The sequence below is a fragment of the Dysidea avara genome, chromosome 7, assembly GCF_963678975.1.
Source record: "Dysidea avara chromosome 7, odDysAvar1.4, whole genome shotgun sequence".
NCBI classification, from domain to species: domain Eukaryota; kingdom Metazoa; phylum Porifera; class Demospongiae; order Dictyoceratida; family Dysideidae; genus Dysidea; species Dysidea avara.
This window is the reverse complement of record NC_089278.1, coordinates 6,321,295-6,348,113: the sequence shown is the minus strand read 5'-3', so window position 1 is coordinate 6,348,113 and position 26,819 is coordinate 6,321,295. Positions and strand designations below refer to the sequence as shown.

The 26,819-nt window shown below is 40.4% G+C and overlaps 1 protein-coding gene across 1 annotated transcript; it reads right to left on the bottom strand.

Annotated features, from left to right (window-relative positions):
* Positions 1-4,464: 4,464 nt before the first annotated feature.
* LOC136261899 (multiple C2 and transmembrane domain-containing protein 1-like) lies at positions 4,465-26,480 on the bottom strand. The gene is made up of 27 exons (XM_066055990.1): positions 25,946-26,480; positions 25,787-25,901; positions 25,480-25,699; positions 25,291-25,426; positions 19,471-19,567; positions 19,366-19,421; positions 19,187-19,317; positions 18,665-19,001; positions 18,503-18,620; positions 18,195-18,414; positions 18,013-18,139; positions 14,103-14,208; positions 13,999-14,054; positions 13,820-13,950; positions 9,085-9,265; positions 8,921-8,975; positions 8,837-8,866; positions 8,683-8,785; positions 8,536-8,632; positions 8,390-8,491; positions 8,150-8,344; positions 7,945-8,097; positions 5,530-5,580; positions 5,369-5,478; positions 4,851-4,960; positions 4,706-4,803; positions 4,465-4,654 (listed from the first exon to the last, which is right to left on the bottom strand). The coding sequence occupies exons 1-27, from the start codon at positions 26,258-26,260 to the stop codon at positions 4,598-4,600; spliced, it is 3,507 nt and encodes a 1,168-aa protein (XP_065912062.1). The 5' UTR covers positions 26,261-26,480; the 3' UTR covers positions 4,465-4,597.
* Positions 26,481-26,819: the final 339 nt, after the last annotated feature.

Sequence of the window (26,819 nt, the reverse complement as noted above, 5' to 3'; positions counted from 1 at the left end):
AAATTGTGGACCAGCATGGCTACCTAGGGGTTAGACTATGATGTGGTCTTATCATATCCAACTGAAGATCAACTAAAGTTCTTAACCTTATCAAGTGTATGCTACACAAGTGCACTAAAGAAGTCAAAGAATCAGCTTATTTAACTTTAGTAAGATAATACTTGAGTATGCTCCAATTATATGGGACTCCCACCAGAAATATCTAATTGATAATTAATATTGAGAAGATCTAATGAAGGTTAGCAAGATGGGTAATGGAAGACTATAGATTGACAAGTGGTGTTCAGTTTCAGACATGATATTGGCCTATTCTAGAACAGTGTTGTTTTAACTATAGGCTTATCATGTTTTTTAACCTTGTTAAAACAAATTCATCCATCAACGTACCAGTCCACTTACAACACCTGCCAATTCCATCCTCTCCAATGTGATTCGCTCAATGAATTTTCTGATTACTTAGTGTTGCTGTTATGGGTGCTGCAGCCACTCACTTATCTAAACTTGATACGGTACAGAAAATGGCTGAGAAACTGAGCATTTCCCTCACTGCATTCTCGCCGTGAGGCCAGTGCTGTGGGCCTACTTTGTAAGCTGCTTGATTTCTGAGGTCAAGTGCCTCTATAGCAGTTTTGTAAGCTGCTTGATTTCTGAGGTCAAGGGCCTCTATAGCAGTTTTGTCCGACTTTTGCCACTGCTCCATTGACACATTCTTATTGCTTAAGAAGTTTATAAAGGACGATCCTTTATTACTATCCTCATCAGTTCAGTACACATACTTACAAAGAAGAAGCTTTCTTGGTGTGATCACTAACATATGGGCGTCTACTCCTTTAGACATCAGGCTGAGAGGTTCTGAAGAGGGATGGTCTATTGCTTTGCAAATATTACAGACATCTTGTGTTCAATTGTATGTATGTTGTATGTTCTTTAGATGATATTGTAAATAAAAATAAAAATACATTTTTGCTGACAACCAAGTTACATATTATTCTATATGTATACTTTTGTAATTATGTATACTTGTACCTACTAAGTTATTGTACATTGTTTTAGTGTAGCTGTGATGTTTCAGCTCCGTGGGATACTATCAGCGACAAGTTGCCTATCCCAGTTAGAAATCAATCAATCAATCAAGTAGACTCAGTGAATGAAGAGTAAGCTAGCAGCAGCAGCAGCAGCAGCAGCAGCAGCAGCAGTAGCAGCTGGAGGTATATATTATTATCTTCTATATCTATATATCTATATCTATATATATATATATAAAGCTGAAAACTGTCTGTCTGTCTGTCTGTCTGACGGTCACGCTGCTTACTCACCAGACTTGGCGCGAATCGACATAGTCTGTGCTGATAATGAAGCGCTCATCATCCGCCTACTCTAAGATTGTTATCACGAGTTCACGCGTGCTTCCGTTCGGTCTCTACAGCGCGTAGAAGGCCAAGGTGTAGAGAAAACTTGAGCAACATTCCTTTGAAAACCACAGCACATACTGTTCAAGTGGTAGAACGCCTGACTAGCGTGTAAGAGGTCGTGGGTTCAAATCCACGTGTTGACAGATTTTTTTCTTTCTACTCAGTACCTTTTTGTGAACACCTTTTTAAAACACGACTTTTAGCTCATCATATTTTGGCATGCAAAGCACGTATCGAGGCGGGACTTTAGCGAAATTAAACGCCCATCATCTGGCAACTCGAGTGTTGTTGTAGCAAATCAATACGTGCTTTTGTTAGCTCTTTATAGGGCGATGAAGGCACTGGTGTAGGGAAGGATCACTGAAAAGTTGAGCTACATTCCTGTCAAAACCACTGATAAACAACTGTGGCGATTTGTGCACCTCCCCTTAACCCCAAGTTATTATAACCAGCCAGGGTTCAATCCCCGCCTAGGTCATAACTTTTTTTTTCACTTTTGGGACCTTTTTGATGCACCTTTTTGCTGTATCTGTTCCATGCAAGTCTTCATCTACAAACTCTTATGATCAGTTTTTCAGCACTGGCACTGAATTACCTCACATAATAGGGACTCTTATAGCACTTTTGGGACAGGGCAGACAAATTGCCAACATATTTGTCCATCTGTGTGTTGGTCCAGTGTGTTGTATTAGAGTAGGTAAAAGCTTCTTTCACCAGTATCCAGAATATCTACATCTTTGTTTTAAGCACATAGGTGTGCACTGACATGAAAAACTGTTTGTTCAGACTCACCTCAATACTGCTGTAGTAATAGGCAGCTTGCATGATTGAACAAATACTACTGTGCATCTGAAAAATGATAATACGGGAACCATGCAGATCCATAGTTTACACCGAGGAACTGCATCTGACCTGGCACAACTGTTTCACTATCCTGCTTACATGCTTTCACTCTAAAGATTCATACATTACCTTATTGGTCAATTACACTGCAGGTGTTTCAAAACTGGGTTTTTGTATGGAAAGAGGTATATGTGTCACTGCAACATCAGAACTGAAAGTGCATAAGACAAGTTCTGAACTTTTGCTTGCCATGCAGTAACTATAACTGCAAATTGTGTTGACTTTAAATTATGCTCAAGTTCATTTCTCTTTGTGACAGTCGGTAAGGTAAACATCAAAATGTAGAAACTGAAACTGTACCGTGTGTATACAACCTGTATGTAATGTAGGGTATACTGTATACAATTGCCTTAGCTCACATGCAGTTTAACTAATTAGCTAGCCTTGCATGCATGCTTCACTATAAATTATTATGTACTGCATAAGGATCATGTACTTTAAAGCACTATCGACATACATGCTACACAGCCAATATAGGACACTAATATTTATGCTTGGTTCCCAATATATTAATTATTGTTGCATTAGTTCTCATGTAAAGCAGCAAAGGTTCCGTTTGTTCTATACAGCACGTTGAAGTCACTGGTAGGGAAGATGCACTGAATAATTAAACTACATTCCTGTCAAAACCACAAACAATAAACTTTAGTGTTTTGCATCATTAATGACATAAGAAAACCTCATGCTCTTTAAAAAATGTGACATCACCATGTACCCTACATAGCTACATTAGCAGTGCTGGTGTTTAATGCTTAGTCCCTCTTTGTGGCATTAAAATGTTTAATGTGGAGATGGTCCTGCACATAGGGCAGGTACCAATGCTAGTCTATGATAAGACCACTCTTCTGTTTCCCATCCTCCTCTCAGATACAAATTATTTGCATGCAGGCGAGCGGTATAACACTATTTACTTAGACACAGTCATACCAAACAGCCTAATAACATTTTTAGGTCGTACCCTCATCTTTCGTGTTGCAGGAATAACATGCATATATGTATAGACCCTTTTGCCATAGCAACAGATAGAGTACAACCATCTGATAGTGTTGATTTCTATAAGAGTAAAACAATACCCAAGAAGTAGAGCTACTTCTTCCACATTCTACGGCAAAGGTTGACCAGGTCAAATCTACGCCCTCTCTCCTACACCATAGATAATATATACCTCTGGTCTACACTACCAGGGTTGCATACTGGGTTGTACTCCAAGATGGCAGATGTTGCTATGGCAGCAGCTCACCTGCAATAATGGGTCTATACAGGCTAGTACTTGTTTGTATATCCAAACTACAGACTATGTACACATGTGAGTTGACAGCCTTACAACCTGGAAAATAATGGAAGAATACAAAATAATGGAACTTTTAGTTAGAGCTGGCAGTAAACAGATGCAGGCAGTGGATGGGAAACAGAGACTTCATTTAGAGTGGTCTGAGTCAGCACCTTGTCATCGCAACCACCTCAACTGGCCAAGAAAAAATTAAAATATGGTCTGGACTCAGTAGCAGACTCATTCCAACCATTTTATCATTATCAGGTTCATTGCAATGTGTCATACAAAACATTTTAATAGAGCAACCAACTGCAATATAATCCTCTTTAGAGTGGGTTGATAAGGTTTTCATTGGTTACTAGTAACCAGCTTGTCATTCTACTACTTAAAATAAAGCTTCAGTATAGACCAGCTGAACAAATAATTGTACTTATTCTGTTTAGTAGGATGCTCTGTTGCAGTGGTGTAGACAAGGGTGTGTGGCTAGTGGATTGTCACAATCTCACAAAACTGCAGTGTCATTGTCGCACCAAATGGTCAAGTTATTCTATCTCACATGATCAGGTTACTCTGCCTTATATGAAAGTGTCATTGGATTGGCTAGGTTTAACCAATTTTTAACATTTAATTGTCATGTCACGTGTGATACATAATAGCACAGCTACCTATAGGTTAGGTACACTGGTCAGTTCCCTTAGCAACAAGTGGGAATTCCAGCAGAATGTGTGGTAGTCTTGTCCTCACAGACCTATTCCCTGGGGTGGCACTTAATAGGTTGCTTATAATCTGTAATTGATAAGTGCCACCCTGGAAAATGATGAGACTAGAGGCGTGACTGGATGCAACCAAGATTTTCTTGCTGAGTATTATTAAGTATAAACTGAACATCTAATAAACAATGGAAAAATAGGATTTAACGTACAAACATGAAGTATTCTGTTTTATGGATGATTTATATCATTTGAGTCTTTACACAACATATAGTTGTATAGCTCATCATTTACTGATTTCAACGGGATTTTTTCTCTTTAGTCAGCAAGTGAGGTCTGAGCTCCTTACGCATTAGCTACACAAGATAACCAATGAAATAGCACCAATAACATGTCAACTATCTTACCAGTTCTTCATCTGATGGAAGACGTGACAGAAAGTCAAGCAACTCATTGTTAGGAATGTAGTTTGGTTTTAGTAGCTTCTTAGAGAACTTGTTCACTCCTTTTATGGTAATGTTAGAGTTATTTATGGAACTATATATAACATACCCCAGGCTAGAACAATGTAGTTGACTGGAACCATGTAGAACAATATGGCCCCTCCACATAAGACGGTCACAGCAAACATTGAACAGTATGGAACAGACCAATTGAACAAGCTAGGAAAACCATATAACATGCAAGTTGGACTAGTTAAATATACATTATTATAGGTAACAATTTCCAATCATTTATTAAGGGAGAAATCCCCAGTGTAAAACTCACAAAAATATAATTGATTAGATGTACAAGGAACAAATTTCACAATACTAAGACATTGTACCTATTCAAAAATTACACACCCAACTAAGCACTTTCATTTCCTGAGGAGGTATAGTTGTGCATCATGCATTAAACAATATAAAATTGACATAATACATTGTTTTCCTAGCTAATAGTGTGAGTAGATGCATATAGCTGTAGGCCCTCCATTTAAATGTTTTCCAAAAGTACAAGCATGAAAATAATATAACAAAGCCTCCTTTACAACAGTGGCTCAAAAAGTGTACACACTTGAAGTCACTAACTTGTAGACCCTCTCTACAGTGTTAGCAATCTGGTCTAGTGTGGTCTGCACAATAATGAGCACGTTCTGAAACTGCTTCAGTTTTTGTCGTATGCTGCTTCTCCTCTCCTCCTACAGGATCACATGACATCATACAATGTATCATGTGAACACTATACATACATTAGGCTTGGTCCCCATCAGCTCATCATCATCCGATTCTGAGAATTCAGACTATAATGATCATTAAATAGAGCATAAACTGAATCAACACTAGCGTATATACTAATATGGTTCCACAAACTCAGTTATCCAGGAAGTGTGCAGTAATTAAGGATTTTACTCCACACCTGTAGTGAATAATAGAAATACTTTCATGTGTATCCACTACCCAATAGGTCCTGGAGAGGTATTGTTGAGGGATCACCAGTTATATTTACATTACAACCTTGAGAAGAGTTTGCTGCTGTTAAGAAAGAAACATGGTTTATAGTAATTACATGAGAGACCCTTTGGGTATACTCTTACAAGACCAGATGACTGCTTTAATAGAGTGCTCTATGGTTTAGCAGACATTGCGGAGTATTTTAAATGCATTCAAACCTCCTCAAAATGAAACTAAAAGTACTACATCTTTGATGTTGGGGAGAAGTGCGCACAGTGTACCAGTGTGTGGGCTGAACTTGGTTATCTGAATCCCAATGTGCCTCAGGCAATGGTAAAAGTGTTCAGATAAGTGAATTGTTCAGATAACTGAAGCCCATACATTTACTATACTCTAATACAACATACCCTTACACTGAAAAATATTCTAATAGAATAGTCATTTCCAATTTTGGATAAACAAGGGTACGGATAACTGAGGGTCTACTATACTACAAATCACTTGTGGTCTAGATTACAATGATTGTAGTAATTGTGGCCACCACAAGGTTTGTCAGTTTACAAAGTTAGCTGATAGGTACCGTATTGCCTTGAACTACGACCAGTGTTGTATAAACGCCTGGTCCCGTTTAGTCGCTGGGGGTATACAGCATCATATAATAAATGCCGGGTCTCAAATAAACGTCTAGTGCAGTCATTATTTTTAACAATTCCAGGTGGTGTTATAAACGATGAAGTGAAGAACATTTTATAGAGTTCCTTTTTAAGCTTGAATCTGTGAAATATGCTGAGGGAAACATCAAGAGAGTCCAGGAGAGTACAACACCAAGGTATGAAGTTGACTCATGAATGCTAATCAGGTATATAAATGCCAGTCTCATTTAGTAGCCGGGGTAAAAAGTTGCTTGAAAGACATGAATGCCCGGGCTGTAATTCGAGACAATACGGTATCTATGTATATGATATATTTTTCTAAACCAACATAGCAAAATCAGCATTTATATTTCACCCTCGAATGCTGATAGTGAAGCCAAGCCCTGCACTATACTACCAGCAGTTAACCAGCTAAAACTGGTGGTAGAGTTAGAACTACAGGAACTCAGTCAGTACTACAACTATGGTACTGCTCAAATGCAACGTTGCACTCGGTCAAGCGAGTTGATTGCGAGCGAGCGAAAATTTGCTAATTAAAGGGGCGTGGCACTTGTTTCGCTCGTGAGTATTCACCGTGCGAGATAGGGGATAAATACTCGCAAGCAAAACGAGTGCCATGCCCATTTAATTAGCAAATTTTCGATCGCTTGCAATCGACTCGCTCGAGCAAGTGCGATGTTGCATTTGAGCAGTACCGTAGGCACTGTTGATGCACTGTATAGCCTGTTAGTGTTTACAAGAACTTCCTGGAAAGTCATTTTGACGGACAGCCTGAGAAATGGAATTAACCCTCTAACCATCAGGTTTTCCAGCGGAGCATACCATGAGCCAAAAATGGGGCTGTATTAGCCAATTGTATGGATATTCACTTGGTAACTATATAACAAAACACTCCCTATGTAACTAAAGAATTCGATCAAGGTGTTTTTGTTTGCACAGCGTAAACCACAAGATTGTTATTAAACAATAACATCACAAAAACAGTAAAATCAGCTGTAAACACGATTCTATCTCTATCAAACTAACTGAGAGTGTATAATACTACTTCTAATACTGTTCTAAGGCATAAACTTACAGTCCAGTTTCTTTGAGCTTTCCACTGTCACGCCCAATGCGCCTGCGTAAAGAAATGCATGGCCACCATGCTGTGTCTTGAAAAGTAGCTTGTACCTGTCCCCATTGTTACAGATTGTCCTCTTTCATTCCTTCTTAATGATAGACACCTCAAACAACTAACAAACTAGTGTTCTTTCATGACGAGACATTTTCTGTGATTATGTAACTCTCGCGCAATAATCCACAAGGGATCCGTTTACCCCAGTAACCAGGACCATGTGGGTGTGAGGATTTCAGTGTAAGTGCACTGCATTATGAAACACACAAACAAGCTGTAGCGAAGTCGAAATTGTACTCAGCATTTAAGTTATTAGCACCATACAACAGTTTTATGACGGTTAGAGGGTTAAGTATGGAAACATGAAGGCTTGAGTAGACTCGGTAGCCCTATCACAGAGCGTCATACACATGCTTCATGGGACTGCTACTTATGTACGTTCATACCTCTGAGTCACTTGAGTCCCCAGTTGAGTTCTCGAGAAGTCCTTTAGTCTGTTGTGTAAACAAGCCAACAGCAACATACTGATACGCAAATATCAACACTAGCATCATGAACGGCATCCACCAGTCTCCATACAAGGACAGCACCACAAACAACTGCAATGGACAAGTATGACTTTGTACATGTGACCACTAGCAATATGCTCACCACAAATGCCACAAAGCTGTGAAGGTAGTTAGTCCACTGAAACAGACCATTGACAAACTGTATGGCAGCATATACTGCTTCTATCTGAGATGACACCCGTCGAATATTCTTCATTAGTACCTTGCGATTTAGTTTGGGTTCTGCTTCTAATACTTTCATTTCACGAGGATTAATAGTGCGAATGGCAGCTCGCACCTGCATGAGTACTTACACTAACCCATAAATGACTTTACAGCTTACATTGTTATAAACAAAACGACAAGTTAGTAAGACAGAACCATGAGACCTTTGTATACAGTCCTTCTTCTTCAGAGCATAAGCTTTTCTCTTGCCATTGGTTACCTACGATTATACCATCACCACAATTACCACCACATGTGGCTTACATTCAGTAAAGGAATACAAACTTTCCCAAGCAATTCAGTGTTCTTGTCACCACTAAATATAGATACTTCGAGATTGTCATGGACATCCTTGATGTTACTATAGCAACAGGAAATAGTAAATTGTGTTTCTGAATGTATGCAACTTACAAATTAAATGTTTTATCCCAAGAAGGATTATGAGTCTTGTAAAGTGTGTGTGTCCTGACTCTCGAGTTTCCCACTTCGAGAATGGCAAATGGGTTACAATGACCTGTGTGAGATGACATGTTACAATACATCCCCCACCCTCATAAGTACACACCTGATGCTACCAGTTCCTCTGCACTACCCACTACACACAGTACAACAATTACATACGCAACTATTTGGTGTGGGTAGCACTTACATATCACTTGTAGAAATCCAACATCTTTCAGACTTTTGATGGTGTTACGAAGGGACTACATTTATATGCACCAAACTGTGTGAAATCGTTCCATACACCTTACCCAATGATGATGACACACACAGTCCATTACTAGCACTACTCATACAATACAACAAACTCACATATTTTGCATTAATTTCATTCCAATCAATTTCCTTGGTTGACTGCTGCGACTCCAACTTCTCATCACTAGCTGTTCCAGTGATACACAGCTGTATATGAATCTGTCCCACACCCACATCAAGGTCCAGTACAAGATTATGAGTCATTTCCTCTGCTAACTCTGTGAGATCTACATGACACCTGTAGCAGTAGTGTGTAGTGACCAAGTGTGTGTGTGTGTGTGTGTGTGTGTGTGTGTGTGTGTGTGTGTGTGTGTGTGTGTGTGCGTGTGCGCGCGCGTGGTTTCATAATCAGTGCCTCTGTGTGGCAAACCCCAGGCAACAGTATTTGCTGGCTAAACTGACTTGTGAGTTTGGGTTGTATGTGTCGAGCCCAGGACATCATATGATGATGTCACTTGGCACTCGCCATGCTCATACCCTTGCCATGCTCATTTGCAAGCCTCTCAGGGATACCATCAGCTTAACTCTGCACAAAGTGCAAAAACAGCTGTTTTAACAGCTAGCATGTGGAATGTACAGTCAATGGTGGACACGGAAGGTCCCATTGAGGTGGCAAGTCAACAGAATGATGGCCAGAGAGGTGAAGATAGGACGATAGATCAAATAGTGCTTGAACTGAGGAGGTATAATGTGTCTGTAGGAGCATTGGGGGGCTGGCTGTCTACAAGTGTGATGCAGACCATAATTCAAAGGAGAGGGAACCAGCAGCTCCATCACAAGTGACATGTACCATGTCAGAGAATTTTCAGGCGACCAGGAGACCTCAAAAGACACAAGTATCTTTCAGAATGGGAAAACCTGTGCATCAACAGCATTGTTAGAACAGTGTCAACATTGGTTCAAGAGTGCTGGGGGCCTTGCAGTCCACAAAAGATCGTGCAATCTACGTGCATACATGTTTTTGCCTCCCCTTCAGGGGAACACATGACCCACTTGGGCAGTGTTAAACAGGAACAGGTGTGTGTGCATGTAAGTACTAATACCTCGTTTACACAGGCTCGCTAACTCGGTTTGGCTCAAAATGGCTTGGATCAGTTTAGTAAGTGTTGACGTGTGAACATTAAAAATTTCAAACCGTTCTAAACTAAACTGACCTTGCTAAACAAACCAGGCTACCTGTTTACACTCGGTTTGTTTAATGCTGTATGAACAGAAAACCAGGCTAGATACCAGCATCTATTTACTTGTGGCATGTGCGAGGGGGCACATGCATGCTAGTTGGACATCACTTGACAACGTGGACAATGGCATACCTGACCAAGGAGGAGACATTGAAATTAATAAGCATATGGAGCGAAGATAACATTCAAGCTTAATTAGAGGGATGCAAGAGAAACTGGGATGTGTGGACCAAGGTTTTGTGTAATGACCTTAGCTGGATACAGGCAGATATACGAACAATGCTGTGAGAAGATTAAGAAACTTACAACAGAGTATAAAAAAATTATTGACAAAAGGAAGGAGACTGGGCAGGGGAGGTAACCTGAATGGGACTATTTTGATGCAATGGATGCACACAAGCCTTCCACACAGCCCGAGGTAGTAGTGGATGCACTAGCTGACTCACAAATACAGAATACACGGATAGAAGCTATTGATGATGACCTTACAGAGACCTTAAATACACCCTACACTACTGGTAATGCTGCTCCCAGTCCAACTGGTAATGATGTCACCGACACTAGTGGCAAAAACTTCTCAAGGGCAGAAGAAGGGTGTTAATGGAACTGAAAAGTGGAGAAGGTATCCTGCAGAAAATGCAAGAAGACAAAAGTTGATGTGACAGGAGAATTGTTGGACAAAATGATAGCAAGTAACAAAATGTTAACGGATCTTGAATTGAAGAGAGCTAAGTTAGAAGAAAAGCAAACAGAAATGGATATGTAGATGCAACAAGGAGAGAGAATATCGGCTCCAAGTGCTGAATGTTCTATCACAAAATAATCATGGTATGTTGCCATCAGGTGCTCCCTCATATTCCACATATCAGTATGGAGGATATGACCCAAGAATGGCTTGTAGGTATGGTGTATACTAAACTGCATAGTTGTGATTTCGTTAGGTATGTATCATAACATGTAGTACACATGTTATGTGTGCATGCCAGTGATCATTCAAAATAGTGTCAAAATATTTACTGTCAAAATGTCTGGACAAAGTCATTAATGACCTGTCATTAATTATGTTTAGACAATGGCATGTCAAGAATGCTTTGATATTTGCAAAGTATGCAGGGTGTTTATTCCAGTAAGACACCTGTAGACAGGTGGAACCTAGTAAGACACCTAGCCACAAACTTCAACCAACAAATTGCATACTTTGCGGGTTCATAACAAAATTCCAGTCACCACAGACCATTGTCTAAATTACTAAGACATGCAGTGCTAGGATTCTTCAGTGGCGAGGTGATTATTACATCTCCACCTCAGTGATTATTACATCATTCCTTCAGGTTGTTTATCCACTGAAGACTCCTAGCACTGCATGTCTCACCTATACTTGTCCAGTCACATTCAAAATGTACTTCAGCATACGTCATTCTAACGTTCCCCCAGGAAGCTGGACATTGGTCATCGCTGTTTTACAACATCAGGTGTGATTTCAAGCCTCAACATCTCTCGAAGCAGAGTAGGCCATCAAAGCCTTTGGCAGATTCTTACAGAAGATGAACAGTAGTTACACTACAGGCATGTGAGGCCAGAACATTAGAGTTTCATGATTTATAAACAGATAAGAAGACTCTACTCTTTTCGTCCTGGATCAGAAAGCATGAACCAGTGACCAGTAGTAGCATAGCCAGATGGTTACAGACATGTTTGAGTGAGGCTGGTATCAATGCTGAGATCTTTAAAGTTCATTCTGTGAGTTGGGGCTTCTAGCTCAACAGCAGCAGCTGCTGGTGTAACAACATCAGACATTTTACAAGCAGCAGATATAATCTGTCAGAAATTCTACCTCCGTTATTCAAAGAACGCAGACGAAATGTCCTTTGGGAAAGCAGTTCTTCTAGTAACGTCAAACTTACATGTTGATACTGACATGGAGTCTTCCAAAATGTAATTTCCAAATGGCTCAAGGAATGTAATGCCTGCATGCTATTAGGAATTACATGAAGTTAAAGTTGAAATATCATTCCACCCACCCTCCCTACATTAGTATTACATTTTTGTTTTTCACTGTTCACACACAGGTAGATTCTACAAAGAAAGCTGAGTTACGTGGCAACTTATATACCCGGTTCACCAGAAATGACATCATTTGAACTTTGTCACATACACTCTTATGGAACACACATACTACAGCAATTATATGTGGAATACTATATGCGTGCATGTCATTGCGCTTCAGTACACGATGTCATTGTGCTTTGAGACGTCCAAAAGCATTCTCAACGACAATTCTGGCTCTACGTATCCTGTAGTTGAAGTTTAAAAATTTGCTGACCTTCAGTTAAACTGGAATTGTGTGCAAATGGCTTCATGAGCCATGATTGCATGGGGTATGCAGAATCTCCTATCATGTAAAGTGGGACACACACTCTAGAGTAAAAATTCTCAACACCACATTATTCTACCACACACTGGAACTACATGCAATGTGTCAATAATCATTTAATACTATTAATATTACTGACTTTACAGTGTCCAGCATTTAGCCAGCTATATGCAGATATGCAGGCACTTGACAGCAGGCACAGAGCTCATAAATACAATGCATATTTATTTTTATTTATTGCTTTACAACACCAGTACGTGCATAAAAAAATAGAGTTAAGTGTTGATACACTAAATCACTCTATTACCTAGTTGGAGCGACCCAGTACCGTTGTTTCTACTGGCCACCAGTAGTCTAGTGAATGGATACACCCTTTATCGGTGGTGTAGTGGTAGAAGGCAAGTTGAGTAGCAGACTGATAACTTGTACATTTACTAAAATAGTGGCTGTGACTTTTTGGGCATATTTTCTTCAATATGACTCAAAAACTGAAGGAGGACAGAAACAGGTCTGTGTTCTAATGTGGATTGGTTGAACATGTTTCCCTTCATTTTACGTTTGATGGCTATCCTCCCTCAAATACTGCAGAGATGCACTAAATTACCAATGAGTTCATAGTTATGATGGGAGGTAGCATCTATCATACAGTGTGGTAGTACTGTTAGAAGGTTTAGGCTTTCTGCTCAAAAATATAACCCAAATCCAGTCACACATTTCTTTCACAACAGCTTGGCAGTATTGGTTAGGCATAGTCAAACCCAATATGCCTTCAGAGCAACTCCAAACTCAGTTTCTAGGAATTTTATTTTTTATTTAACTGAATTTTCTACTAATTGACTGCCTGACTGAGAATGTAGCATAGTTAGTGATAGCGCATGCTAACATTGTATTTTGCTTCTTAACCTGCTTCCTAAGTTCATTAACTCTTCTTCATGCTTCTACCAAGTGACAACGCCTTGCTTTCATTGTTTGTCGTCTATGGTTTTAGCCACAAAAGTATGTAACAGCACAACAAAGGGTCCACCTCGTAGCTGTGTCTAAATTTGAGTGCACTATTTCTAGTTAATATTTTATATTAGGCACTTATATTTCCAGGCCTAACCAAGTGACAATATCTTGTCTGAATTCGAACCGATCCCAGCCATTCCAAACCAAACCAAGTAAGTGTGCTGGTGTGAACACAGTGTAAGAGTACTGTGCTGCATAACCAGATGCGCTGTGTTAAAATCTCCCTTACTTTCCCATAAAATCATCCTTAGCAGCAATATCCCTATCCCAGACTTCAACAGTGAGAGACGTCGACTCCTCTTCATACATGCGTAGCTCAAACCTTTCCTTCCACTCTGGATCAAGTGTCTTGTGCATTACCTACAACATGTTTACATCATACTAACATTCATATTAAAACATACAAACTTTGCTCTTGTATTTTTGTGCCCCAAGCTTGAACTTGCAGTAGGGATCACTGAAACCTGTGACATGATACAGTAGATGACATCGTCACTCGCTATCCCTCTTACCATTATCATCCATTGCCTGCAGGGATTTTCCCCTCAGTAGTGTTACCATCACAATGCTGTTCCACAGTTGACACTTCGAGGTTGTAGAAGAAGATTGTTTTTTATACTAACAAACAAACAAAAAAAACTTGTGTAAAATGGTCCACATCATCTAACAAAATGGTACATTATAAAGGCTATGATATTATATAATGGTTATGACTACATTTCGTAAGGTTTGCTGCATTTAATACTATTATTTCTTTTTCACGCATGCGCACACACACGCACGCACACACAGAGCATTTTGTGGCTCTAATATACTCTATAAAAAGAAAAATAGTTTATCTATCAATACGGTCAATCTTCCACTGATAAATTGCAGTGGCTGCCAGATCATCATGCTCTTTTCTTTTGCTGCACAATGTTCATAGTTCAAAAAGATGATGTATCATGTGGAAGATGATAACACTTTGCAGGACCTTCTGGTGGACAAACAGCTCCAAGATACAAATGTTGATGATATCAGTACCCAATGAAACGCTTGGAGGTTCTGAGGAAGCTAGAATTCCCAATCTCTCCATTTTTACCCCTAGTGGGAAGGTAATAGACGGAGGCAGTCTTCTGCCCCCCAAATGTGGTGTCCCTTTCTGACATTTCTGTCTTGGAACCCAGCAGCTGGGCTTCACATGGTGGGATCTTCACAACAGACCCTGCCAGTCTCTGACAATTTAGGGACCAAAAAGATGCTGAATTTGAAGGTGACGTAGTCAACCTCTTGGATGATAAGGAGCATTTGGAGTTCGTGGAATTCAACCCAACAGTAGACGCTGGACCCAACTTGAAGTAATGACTGGTTTCCTAAAGAAACATTTCAACCACTGTCTAACTGACAGTGAAAGAGGCGAGATCCTCAGAGATTTTCCACCCCAAGTTCTGAAACTAGACAAAGATGTTGTAGAGCAACTAAAGAACAGAGAAAGAGACCCTCATTTTGGCCAGAAAAACGTCCTCTTCAAGCTACAGGAAGCTCTCTCAGATGTGTTCCATCCATTCATGTATCTCTGGGAAGATTTGATTAACCTTCATGTTGAGGTATCACTTACCCACCGTGCCCTTGTCCTCCTCAGAAGTGCATCTAATGCCATAAACCTGGAGAGGAGAAAGATAGCCTGGGGTAGAATCAATCCAAGCCTGAGGAGCCTAGCCACCGAACTTTATGAGAAGAGGGAGGACCAACTTAAACTCTGTCCTTCGAGCCTTTGTTACATCAACAATTTGTATATGCACATAACACTAACCATTAGCTTGTGCTGAATGTTCCAGTAAGCAACTTCTGTATAACATCTACTGAGTGTTGCTGGTGGACAGACAGACAGACAGACAGACAGACATCAAAACCTCACACTCGCTTGAAAGATGTTGATTTATTGTGGAAGTTTCGCTGGTACAGCAAATGGTACTAGATCACAAGAGATGTTCTGGATGACATGTTACAGTGTTTACATTCACTGAATTTGTATCAGTAGCATGCATATAAATATAGCTATACGCTATAACACAAACCAAACAAACTAGCATATTCAATTTAAAAGTGAACTGTGGATCCAAGCGATAAAAAGTAGTGAAACAAGAGATGAATGACAGTATCACAGGGGAAAATCCCTACTTTGGCATTGAACAAAATACTTTCCAATGTAGGGATTTTCTCACATAGCTACGCTGTAATACTATCACTCATCTTTTGTTTCACTACTTTTTACTGCTTGGATCCCTACTTCATTTTTAAATTAATTATAAATATGTTTAGTTTAGTGGCGGTCATACAGATCACCGGGCAGCATCAGCTGGTTACAGAAAAATGACTAGATGATGAAACTGTGATAGGGCACATCCAGGTGGTTTCCAGATCCCAGTGGTAGTTATATGTGTAGGTTTAGGGGTCTGGGGGGGGGGCAGCCCCCAGCTGCTGACAGATTTTGAGCATTAAAATGCTTAGCAGATTCACATTTTCATAGACTCTATAAACTATTTAAAGTTCCCTTTATGTCCTAAATATCATTTATGGTTTATGCATGTGGCTTGCCAGATATTGTAGTTATCTTAGAAAATGGTATGTTGGCACAGAAGTTTCTTATTCACGAAGAAACTCCACCACAAATTTCTTAGTACTAAGAGACTCGCGGTTCACCACATTAGTTAATTAGTTATCCACACCAAGAATTTATTGTTAACCAAAATATTGTCAACTAAACAATAGCACAACCAATGGGCTGCGTTGCCATGCGACACAACAAGCCAGCGCCATTATACAATAATTTTGCTAGCTGTCTTTCTCCCCTTTCACTTCGTTTACATGAGGCTCGGTGACACCAATCCATTGATTCTCCCTCGTGGTATATACTTGCCTTGAATAGTTGCGAGGATACTGACTCCGGCGTCCAGTCAAGTGTCTGGTACACCAATCACGATACAACCTTACAGTAGCTACTGTCGCTAATATTTCACAGATTTCTCTTACTCAAACTGATGCAATTCTTGTTGATAGCAGTGTGTATCACCATAAAAGTGCCATTTCAGCAACTAAGCCTTGAGAGGAAAGTAAAGTAGCCTTCCCATGCAGCCTTGTGCGTGACACCGTCACTAGCAATGGCGCGAGGCATAGCTACAATGTCTTTTTCACTGCTGGCAGACCATTTTCTAAAACAGCAAGACACTCCAAACTAGCACCTTCAAAGTATAAATGTCTGAGGAGGAGGTGTTAAGGATGCAAAACAAAAACCTCGACGGAAGTGCCTTACTATATAACTAAGAACGTATCCTAATTTTCAATTTTTAAGGTTTAGCTGCTAAACTATTCTTTAAGGTGGTTTGGTACAGTTTTCATAAGGCTTCAACAGTAAGCACAATTAGGTAAACAGTGTCTATCAGCAAATCTAGTGCCATTGTGCCAAGCACAAAGGAAGCATTCACTCTGAAGCACTAAACTTGGAACTCAAGCTACACACATCCCTGTTTGCTGTAAAGGGTAGAGAACAAAATGCTTCATTGATTTCTGTTAGTATAAAGCGCTTTATGGCCATAGCTTGCTTGTTTCAGGTCCTGCAAAATTCATGGTGAAACCATACGGAAACTATACCAAGCCACCGAAGTGTAGATTACAGACCAACACAAGGATCCTCATGGATTTCGAAGGCCTGAGGGTGTGGTCTCTAAACTGACTTAGGAGTGTTCTATATGGTCATATAGGTGGAGTCATTGTGGGATTGGATTAGATGTATTGTTTTAACATCGTCACATAATCTTAACATGAGTGCAGAAGACTGAACATGTTTCATTGAAGAGCTGAACAGAATTGAAGCTAGCACCTTATTGCTGCTTCCTGAAGAAGGACACTAATGAAGATAATTGTGTCAACACAGAGACTGACCAGTTGCTGCCATTGCATGTACCATGGCATCACAGCAGTGTGAAGAACAGGTCCAAACAGTTTGAAGACATGCCTTGAGTGATTATGATAGCAATGAGTTATCACCCAAAGATCAAAGTATTGTATGCATACCATTTTCTAATCTTACATTTATGCCATTAAAATTGTATTACATGATGAATGTTCTATTAGAGTAGGTTGACTGCTCTATTAGAATGCATCTGATTTATTAGAGTATTTCTATCTTGAAGATAGAAATTTCCTATTACACTGTAACTGTACTGCCCTACCTGTTTTACAGTATATTTGTGCTGCCAAACTAAGATAGGCTGGTGTTTTGGCTGCAAGCATACAAGTTGAAATTTCAGAGGGGGTTTTTGGAACCCCAGGAAATCCCCTAAATACACCCTGAAAACATGCACATACTTTCATATACAGATACATGCTCTGTGGCTTTCGTCTTCCGTTTTATGCACTAACACACAATACACACATATATACCTGTTTCTTAGGAGATTTCTGATCCTCAACATGGGTTGTCCCTGATTCCACCCTCAACTTCACTAGCAGGTAACCAAGTTCTTCACTGGTTGCATCATCCTTCAATTCCAGCTTCATTTCTTTTTCACTGCAAAAGGTAGAGTACTACATGACAACATGTGACTACAACACTTTCCACTGACTCAGTCTGGTTTAGAGTTGTTAATTTAACAGTGGCTCTGCCCATGAAATCGTCAAGGCTGCCCCAGTCATGATCATACACTTTAAACACCATCAACTCATTGAGATCATTTGTTGTGTAACTAAATGATTCATTCCAGACTGGATTAAGATTATGATTAATAATACGACTTTTGTGCTTCTGCCGCCCCAGACGAATTTTAACATATGGATCACTTGTCCCTGTGTACAATAGAGAATTAGTGTAGTAGCAGTGGTAACAGGAGTCTATAAGTACCACAACACACTTATGGGATTGTGGTGTAGCTACCTGATCGATCCCTTATTGCCAAATTATGACCAGAGATGAGCTCAACATGAACCATCCACAATTTGGATAACGAATAGTTTGATAATGACTTTCGTAAATGTGAAAGAAAACCTGTGGACTGCACAAGCACACTCAAAATACTGACATGTCATTGTGACATACTTCCTTGGGAATGCTTGACGCCACAATAACCTCAGGTGTATCTTTAGGGCTCTCCCTTCCGCTTGAGTAATGCTTGTCTTCTTTGGAGGCTCCTGCATTCAAGAAAGCAGAGTCTGGGGAGCTTGGAACAGAAATGGAGGATTGCTGCAAAGTGACAGAGGGTATTCTGTCCATACTACTGCTTGCTGCACTATTAGGAGACATTGCAGGCCTGGGATCATCACTAGCTGTTCCAGTGATACACAGCTGCATATGAATCTGTCCCACACCCACATCAAGGTCCAGTGCAAGATCATGAGTCATTTCCTCTGCTAACTCTGTGAGATCTACATGACACCTGTAGCAGTAGTGTGTAGTGACCAAGTGTGTGTGTGTGTGTGTGTGTGTGTGTGTGTGTGTGTGTGTGTGTGTGTGTGTGTGTGTGTGTGTGTGTGTGTGTGTGTGTGTGTGTAAGCATGTAGTGTAGCGTGTGCAAGTATATAAACGTACTGTGCCAAGTAACTAGATACACTTCTCCCTCACTTTCCCATAAAATCATCCTTGGCAGCAATATTTCTGTCCCGGACTTCAACAGTGAGAGACGTTGACTCCTCTTCATACATGCTTAACTCAAACCTTTCCTTCCACTCTGGATCAAGTGTCTTGTGCATTACCTACAACATGTTTACATCATACTAACATTCACATCACAACATACAAACTTTGCTCTTGTATTTTTGTGCCCCAAGTTTGAACTTGCAGTAGGGATCACTGAAACCTGTGATATGACCCAGTTGATGACATCATCACTCATCACTATCTCTTACTATTATCATTCATCGCTAGTAGGGATTTCCCCCTCAGTAGTGTTATCATCAGAACATGTTGACACTTTGCGGTTGTAGTAGGAGATGGTTTTTTATGCTAACAAACAATAAAAATTGTGTAAAATGGTCCACACTATCTAACCACATCATACAGTAGTGTTGTATATTAGGGATCATGGAATTTAGGTTTTTTTTCTGGCTAAAAATATCACCCAAAAATCAGCCTCAAAATACCATCCTGGTGCTACCCTAAAATGCTTCCAGTAGGTAGCTACAAATCTTTTTTTTTTTTAAATTCTACTGACTAACTACAAAAAGTAAACAAATGAGTATAAGGGAAAATGAATTGATTAGGGATCATAGAAAAAAAGTAGGGAAACAAGAGAGGTCACTTACACCTGCAGAGCTGCAACTTCTGAGCGTGCTGGTGGACAGACAGACAGACAGATACACATTAGGGCAGGTGTCAGTTACTTCATAGGTATCCCAAACATCAACCACGCTTTCAGAATCATTTACACTGTATATATTGTATTGGCACACATGATTCATTATCAACAACTTGAAACACATGCTTAATTCACTAGACTCAGATAAGACACCTGTGACTTCAGCAATGGCTACCACAGGTTGACCAAAAGGATACTGTTTTCCCTTTAAAGGGCAGCTTGCTGCTAGGTGCCCAAATTCCCCACAATGAAGCAGGGTGCCAGGACTTTTGGTCCACTCTGTCTCTGAGGCGTGATGTCTGAGGTTGTGCCTGTTCTTGAGCTGGGCCCAGCAGTATTCCACTGGAGATCCCAGAGCAAATAGGGAATTGGCTTGTGTTAGATGTCTTTCAGAAAAAGTTGATGAACAAACGGATTCACTGGTTTTCTGATACCCAGAACATAGCAAGAATAGTCCAATGTGTATATTTGTAACTTGTTTAAGAAACAACATCAGAATTGAGCCAGAGTGGATTCCAAGGAGGGAGAATGAGCTGGCCGATAACTACAGTCGTATAAAAGACTATGATGACTACATGTTAAACGCTGCAGTTTTTCAGTGGTTAGACACACCTTATTTACTCTTGACATAATTAAGGCTTCAGAGAAGTTTAAACGTTTTCAGACTGATGGGTAACCAGGCAAATTTACCACTTTTATAATATCATGTTACTTGCTCTATTGGAATATCAGATTATAATAATGATCAGTGACTACATAAGTGTAAATATAAAATATATATGTGTACTTCATTTATTACTGGTGTAGCTATCATACACTGTTTTACTGTTCAACAGAAGATTAATGTGACACTTACGGTGGTGATGGACCTTGAGAATGGCGAGGCAGTGAGCAACCATACCATCTTGACCGATAGTTATGTCCTGTGTGTAAGATGGATGCACGTTCCCAATTTAATTGTGGTCACAGCAAGAAGCTGGTACGTATGACCCATAGGTACCACCAGTCAATGTTCACAGCAAGAAGCTGGTCTCATAGGTGTAGCCCACCCCCCCAACCCCCTCCTCTTGATGGTCACAGCAAGAGCAACCACAACTCACAATTAGTAGCAGGTATGACTTGTATCCAATTTGGCAAAAGAATTAGCCTGTTAGGTATGACCAATAAGGTACACTCCATTATTATTGGCCACAGCAAAGAGGCTAGTTGGTATGACCTGTAATGGTTCTATTATGATTGTCGGTCACAACTGGAGGCCAATATGTGCTATATTGTGTGTCCTAAATGTTCAGTTAGTGACACAAGCCTAGTGGTTACATGAGTTATTATTTTTTTGATTCTCTCATTGTTTATTGTTATACTGTTACAGATGTCTTTAAGCTAGGAAGTTGGAAGCTACTAGATGAGTTGACCCATCCAAATTTGAAGGACCTGGCCAGTGGGCTACCTAATACCACCCTCCATAGCAGGGCAGACAGCATGAAGTACATCAGTGCCTTCAGGAGGTGGAAGAGATGGGTGGCTTCTTACAAACTCTCACTGATCCGGGTAGGCTAGACCGCATGAGTTCATTTTATATCTCCAACACCTGGGAGAGGAGACCAAATCTAAGTCTGCTGTGTAGGAGGCTTGCAATGCACTGATGTGGATGCACTGATGTGTGGATTTGATTATTCCCTCATCCCACCCCTTAGTAAGAGCTACACTAGGAGGGCTTCAATGCAAATCGGCAAAGCCTGTTGTGAAGGAGCCAATGATGGTGGATATGTTGGAGGTAGTAGTTGCAGATGCAAATGGCTCTGGCACCTAAGGCTGGCAACCGCTTGGTTACTTGGATTTGTGGGTTTCCTTCGCTTTCAGGAGATAGTGGATTTACGGGCATGTGACTGCACAATTGAAGGCGAGATGTTAAAGGTCTACATTGTCTTAAGTAAGAACGACCAGCCTCATCAAGGGAATGAAGTGCTGAAAGCTAGGACCAGATCCAGTATGTGCCCTGTAGCTATGCTGGAGCACTATATGGAGAGGACAGACACAAGAAGTAACGCCCAGTGCTTCCTATTCCATGCAATTCAAAACACAAAAAATGGTGAGGTACTCAGGCAATCTGGTAAGTTATACCTGCTTAAGTGACCCGTACAAGAAGAAGCTAGGCATGGAAGGCGGAAATCCAAAAGTGCAAAAGACGGATATGTCAAGGACAGCTAAGCAGACTGCACATCTCCAAGAAGTTGGGACTGTATCTTATCATCTATAGCTTTCTTTGTAGCTCTAAGTTGTCACAAAAATAGCTAACCAGCAGTGGTGGCACAAATCCTATGTGTTAATTGGTATGGGCAGTAATGTCAAGCATGCATCAAGTGTAAGCGCAGTAGTATGGTGTGAGAGCTGCTGTTGGCCTTCACCAAGAAGAGCTTCAGTCAGGTGATTATTTTACCACAACAAGGGATGGATCATGAAAGACTACCCTAAACCCAACATTGAAGTCCTTTCTTCTCCAAAGCTTGATGAGGATGCGAAGAAGCAGATTGAGAAGTTGAGAAGTCAGGCAAGGATCCCTGCTATGGAGTGGAACCTCCAAAAGCAGATCTTGAACATGTCAGGACCACTCACATGATTATAGGCAGACCTCCTCAATTGGGATGCCACCACCAATCCCAAGGATGCAATCATAATTTTAGAGTGTACTGTCCCTATTAGGAAGTGCTTCACACACTATCACGCAGGAAAGGAGACGAGTGGCCTGGCCCAAGTTAATCCGACCATAGGTACCCCACCAGAGGTCATAGAGGAGATCAAGGACAAGGTGAAGGAGACAATCTTGTTTGGTGTGGTTTCTTGGAGAGGGCCACAAAGAGGATAGAGGAACAGAAGGCATTAGCAAAGGTGGCCAGAGCAAGAAATGCACCTCCACCCAAATGTTGGATGAATCAGGATCCAAATAACTTTCGTAGTTTTTTAGAGAAGGGCGCCCCTGCAAATACGGCAGCGGGAACTTTAAACGCCAACAGCCGTACCCTCAACAGCGGCCAGGAAAGTTCCAGAGAAAGGACCAAAAGGGGAAGAGGTTTCCACCCAAGTAGAAGCCATGGACCTGGAACAATCAATATGCACACACAACACAACCATTGTACATTTTTTAATCAATGTGCACAACTGGCTCAAATAACATCCGACCAATGGGTGATCCAGGTGGTGATGGGCTACAGATTAGAGCTGATGTCAAGTCCTATCTAGAGGTGCACTGATATCAATATCAGTATTGGTACCGATATTGCGATATCGGTATCAAGTTGACTTTTAGCAGATATTACACATAAGTACTATAATTGTCAAAACTTTTCTCTAGTTGACTTGGTAGCCTAATGGTTAAAGCATCAATCTCAAGTTGTGAAGGTTTTTGTGATGGCCAGGGTTCAAATCCTCAGTTGGACATACCATAGATAATAGAGTAAAGGGATAGGAAATGCAAGCGATTTCCGGTTTGATTTCCGTTACACGTGACTTGAAAGGACAAGACAGTTTTGTGCTCAAGCATGGGAATTAGTGTTCTAAGCAGCGTAAATAGTAATCCAACAGACTACAGCAAGTATTTAGGCCTATGTGAGAGATTTTGGCGAGAGAATTCAGACCGTAGATTTTGTAACAAAGCGTATCGCATTAACCGTGATTGTTACACGCTGTCATACTTTCGCTCATAGTACCTTCATGCCTCGTCCATACCGCTTCTTTTATAGCCGGTTCCACTTTTGAATCTTGTGGTAAGCTAGGCGTGTCACCAACACAGTCTTTTACCGTTGCGTTGTACTGCAAAGTGGTTTAAACTTTTGGTAAAAAATGGAAGATACTTAGTCGTTTCTTCAAGCAACAGTTCCTGTTTTGCTCCGATATTTCCTCTGGTTCCCTCTGTTAAATGGTAAGGAATAGGTTTATCACAGTTAAAAGGATAGAATATATTTACGAAGAAAGTTAAGTGGATTAAAGTAATTTTTGGGCCATTTTTTTCACTTTCAATCTCCTTTAATTTTGCGTATAACTTCCTTGAGGGTTGGTACCATCCTAGTTCCCTCGATTACTTACTTGAGTTCACTGTAGCGAAGTTTCACAGTCGTTGGTTACAAAATTCTGTCATTACAACAATTTGTTTCTCTTTGATACAAGCGCAGCAAGCGTAACGAGTATGTCCGTGACGTACTACACGGAATTCCAATAGAAATGTACGTATTTTGTGACGTCACGTTATTGTGTTTCCTATCCCTTTTAAGTACTCTATTATCTATGGTCATACTTGCTTTTTCTTTTTGTTTACACACCTTTTTATCACCACCTTTTCACAATTCTCCGTTTTTTTCTTTTAAGCTTTTTGTCACATTTACTGTAGTGTTCATACTGAAAATCTTTTATGTTCAAATATCGGCATCGGAATCGAAAATATTTGTAGCCAACATATCGGTTATCAGTATATCATATCGGTGCACCTCTAGTCCCATCCCATAAGTCCCTACCAAGACCTCTGGGTAAAACGGTACCAGATCACAGAGATGTTCTGGACTACATGTTGCAGTGTCTACACTCACTGAATTTGTATGAGTAGCATGCATACCGCATGCAATACAAACAAAGTTTGATTAATCAACTGAATTACACACCACATCAACGGCCATGGTCCTTGAGGTCTGACTAAATAATGCTGCTAAGGGCAGTGTTTACATCGTACACAAGAGATATCATTTTGTAGTATCAGCTGATTAGACATGGATGATGAAATTGTGCAAAAGTACACAATATATACATTAAGTCATAATTATGGCCATATATGGATATGCACCTGATCGTTTTTCATTTGATTTTGTGTACATAACCCTTGTGGCCTCTGTTACAGCACAATACATGTGCATACCTTACCGAGTCTCACATAGCCAGACCCTACTTCTTTCCATGGCACTTATCAATTGGAAATTATAAGGGCCTGCATGGTTGGTGTGAACAAACGGCCCCAAACTAAAGTGTCAATGAATGAGGTATGTATTCATCACATTCATTTGGCATGCTACACAGAGGGGCTTTCAGCTGTTTTTCATTTTTTGTTTTTGTCAGTGCACAGATCATAATGCCTGTAGGCAGGTTTCTTGTTGGTGGTAGAGAATACAATTCACACCAAATACTAGACTACAAGCAGCTGCTTTACAATGGGATGAATACATAACTCCTTCATTAACACTTCTTCAGTTTGGGACCAAAGTGAATCAACATCCTGAACATGATTTTCTATTTTAGAGTCACCAGACCCTTTCAAAGCAGGCGCTTATAATTTCCAATCGATACGTACCATGTGGAGAAATAGGATCTGGCTACGTGAGACTATACATACCTGTTTCTTAAGGGATTTCTGATCCTTGACATCAGCAACATGGGTTGTCCCTGATTCCACCCTCAACTTCACTAGCAGGTAACCAAGTTCTTCACTGGTTGCATCATCCTTCAATTCCAGCTTTATTTCTTCTTCACTGTAAAAGGTAGTACTACATGACAACATGTGACTACAACACTTTCCACTGACTCAGTCTGGTTTAGAGTTGTTAATTTAACAGTGGCTCTGCCCATGAAATCATCACGGCTGCCCCAGTTGTGATCTTTCACTTTAAACAACATCAACTCATTGAGATCATTTGTTGTGTAACTAAATGATTCATTCCAGACTGGATTAAGATTACGATTAATGATACGACTTTTGTGCTTCTGCTGTCCCAGATAGATTTTAACATATGGATCACTTGTCCCTGTGTACAATAGAGAATTAGTGTAGCAGCAGTGGTAACAGGAGTCCATAAGTGCCAAACACACTTATGGGATTGTGGTGTAGCTACCTGATCGATCCCTTATAGCCAAATTATGACCAGAGATGAGCTCAACGTGAACCATCCACAATTTGGATAATGAGGAGCTTGATGGCGACCTTCGTGAATGTGAAAGAACTGTGGACTGCACAAGCACATTCAAAATACTGACATTTCATTGTGACATACTTCTTTGGCAGTAACCCCATGGCCAGGTGTACTTTTTGGGCTCTCCTTTCCACTAGAGTAATGCTCGTCTTCTGTGGAGGCTCCCGCGTCCAAGAAAGTGGAGTCTAGCCTGTCATCGTCGTCATACTCCTCATCATCGTCTTCTTCTGAATCGCCTTCAACTGTCTTCGTGTGCTTCCTTGATTTCAACAACTTCTTTATCTTTTTCTTGCCTTTATTACGAAAGCTGATCCACTTTCCTTTAAAATCATCAGCAACTTGTAATTCGTCTCCCTTGCTCTCGCCCTTGTTCACTTCATCCTTCTCTTCATCCATAATATAAGGTAAATGCGGGTATTTCCGGACAGCGTACAATTCCGGACACTTTGGTACCTTTATCAAGCTAGCCGAGGAACGAAACAACGGATTGCCTTGAAATTTCTGCTGTGAATAGCTATTCTTATAGGGATTATAAAAATCGAAAAGTGTGTTCTAGTTGATTCATTCTTGGGTGCTATACACGAAGTGTCCGGAATTGTGCGCTGTCCGGAAATACCCGCATTTACCTTAACAGTACACAGTGTACACAGTGTATTACAGCAGAGATAATATAGTAAATTATATTATATTATCTCTGATTACAGTGACGAATCCCGGGGGGTATGGAGGCACGTGCCCCCAGCAGTCAGCAAATACTCTAATAGAACAGTCACCCCATTTAACACTTGAGAATTCTCCAGTTAGTTTAAAAACCTGCAAATTAAATGCACATGGTCCTTTGTATGCTATAATGTTATGACAATAAGCTCATTAACTGATTGTCACTGATCTCTACAGATCTTGTTCAATGCAATGGAGACCACTTATTGAAAAGAAAGCATAATGTTTAGATATT

Excerpts from the sequence above, each read along its gene's own strand:
- LOC136261899 (XM_066055990.1), bottom strand. The coding sequence starts at position 26,260 with ATGGATGAAGAGAAGGATGAAGTGAACAAGGGCGAGAGCAAGGGAGAC. Across the intron at positions 19,002-19,186 it reads AAGGATGATTTTATGGGAAA|GTGTCATGTAGATCTCACAG; the intron begins GTGAGGGAGAAG and ends CTACTGCTACAG. Across the intron at positions 5,479-5,529 it reads TGATGGGGACCAAGCCTAAT|GAGGAGAGGAGAAGCAGCAT; the intron begins GTATGTATAGTG and ends GTGATCCTGTAG.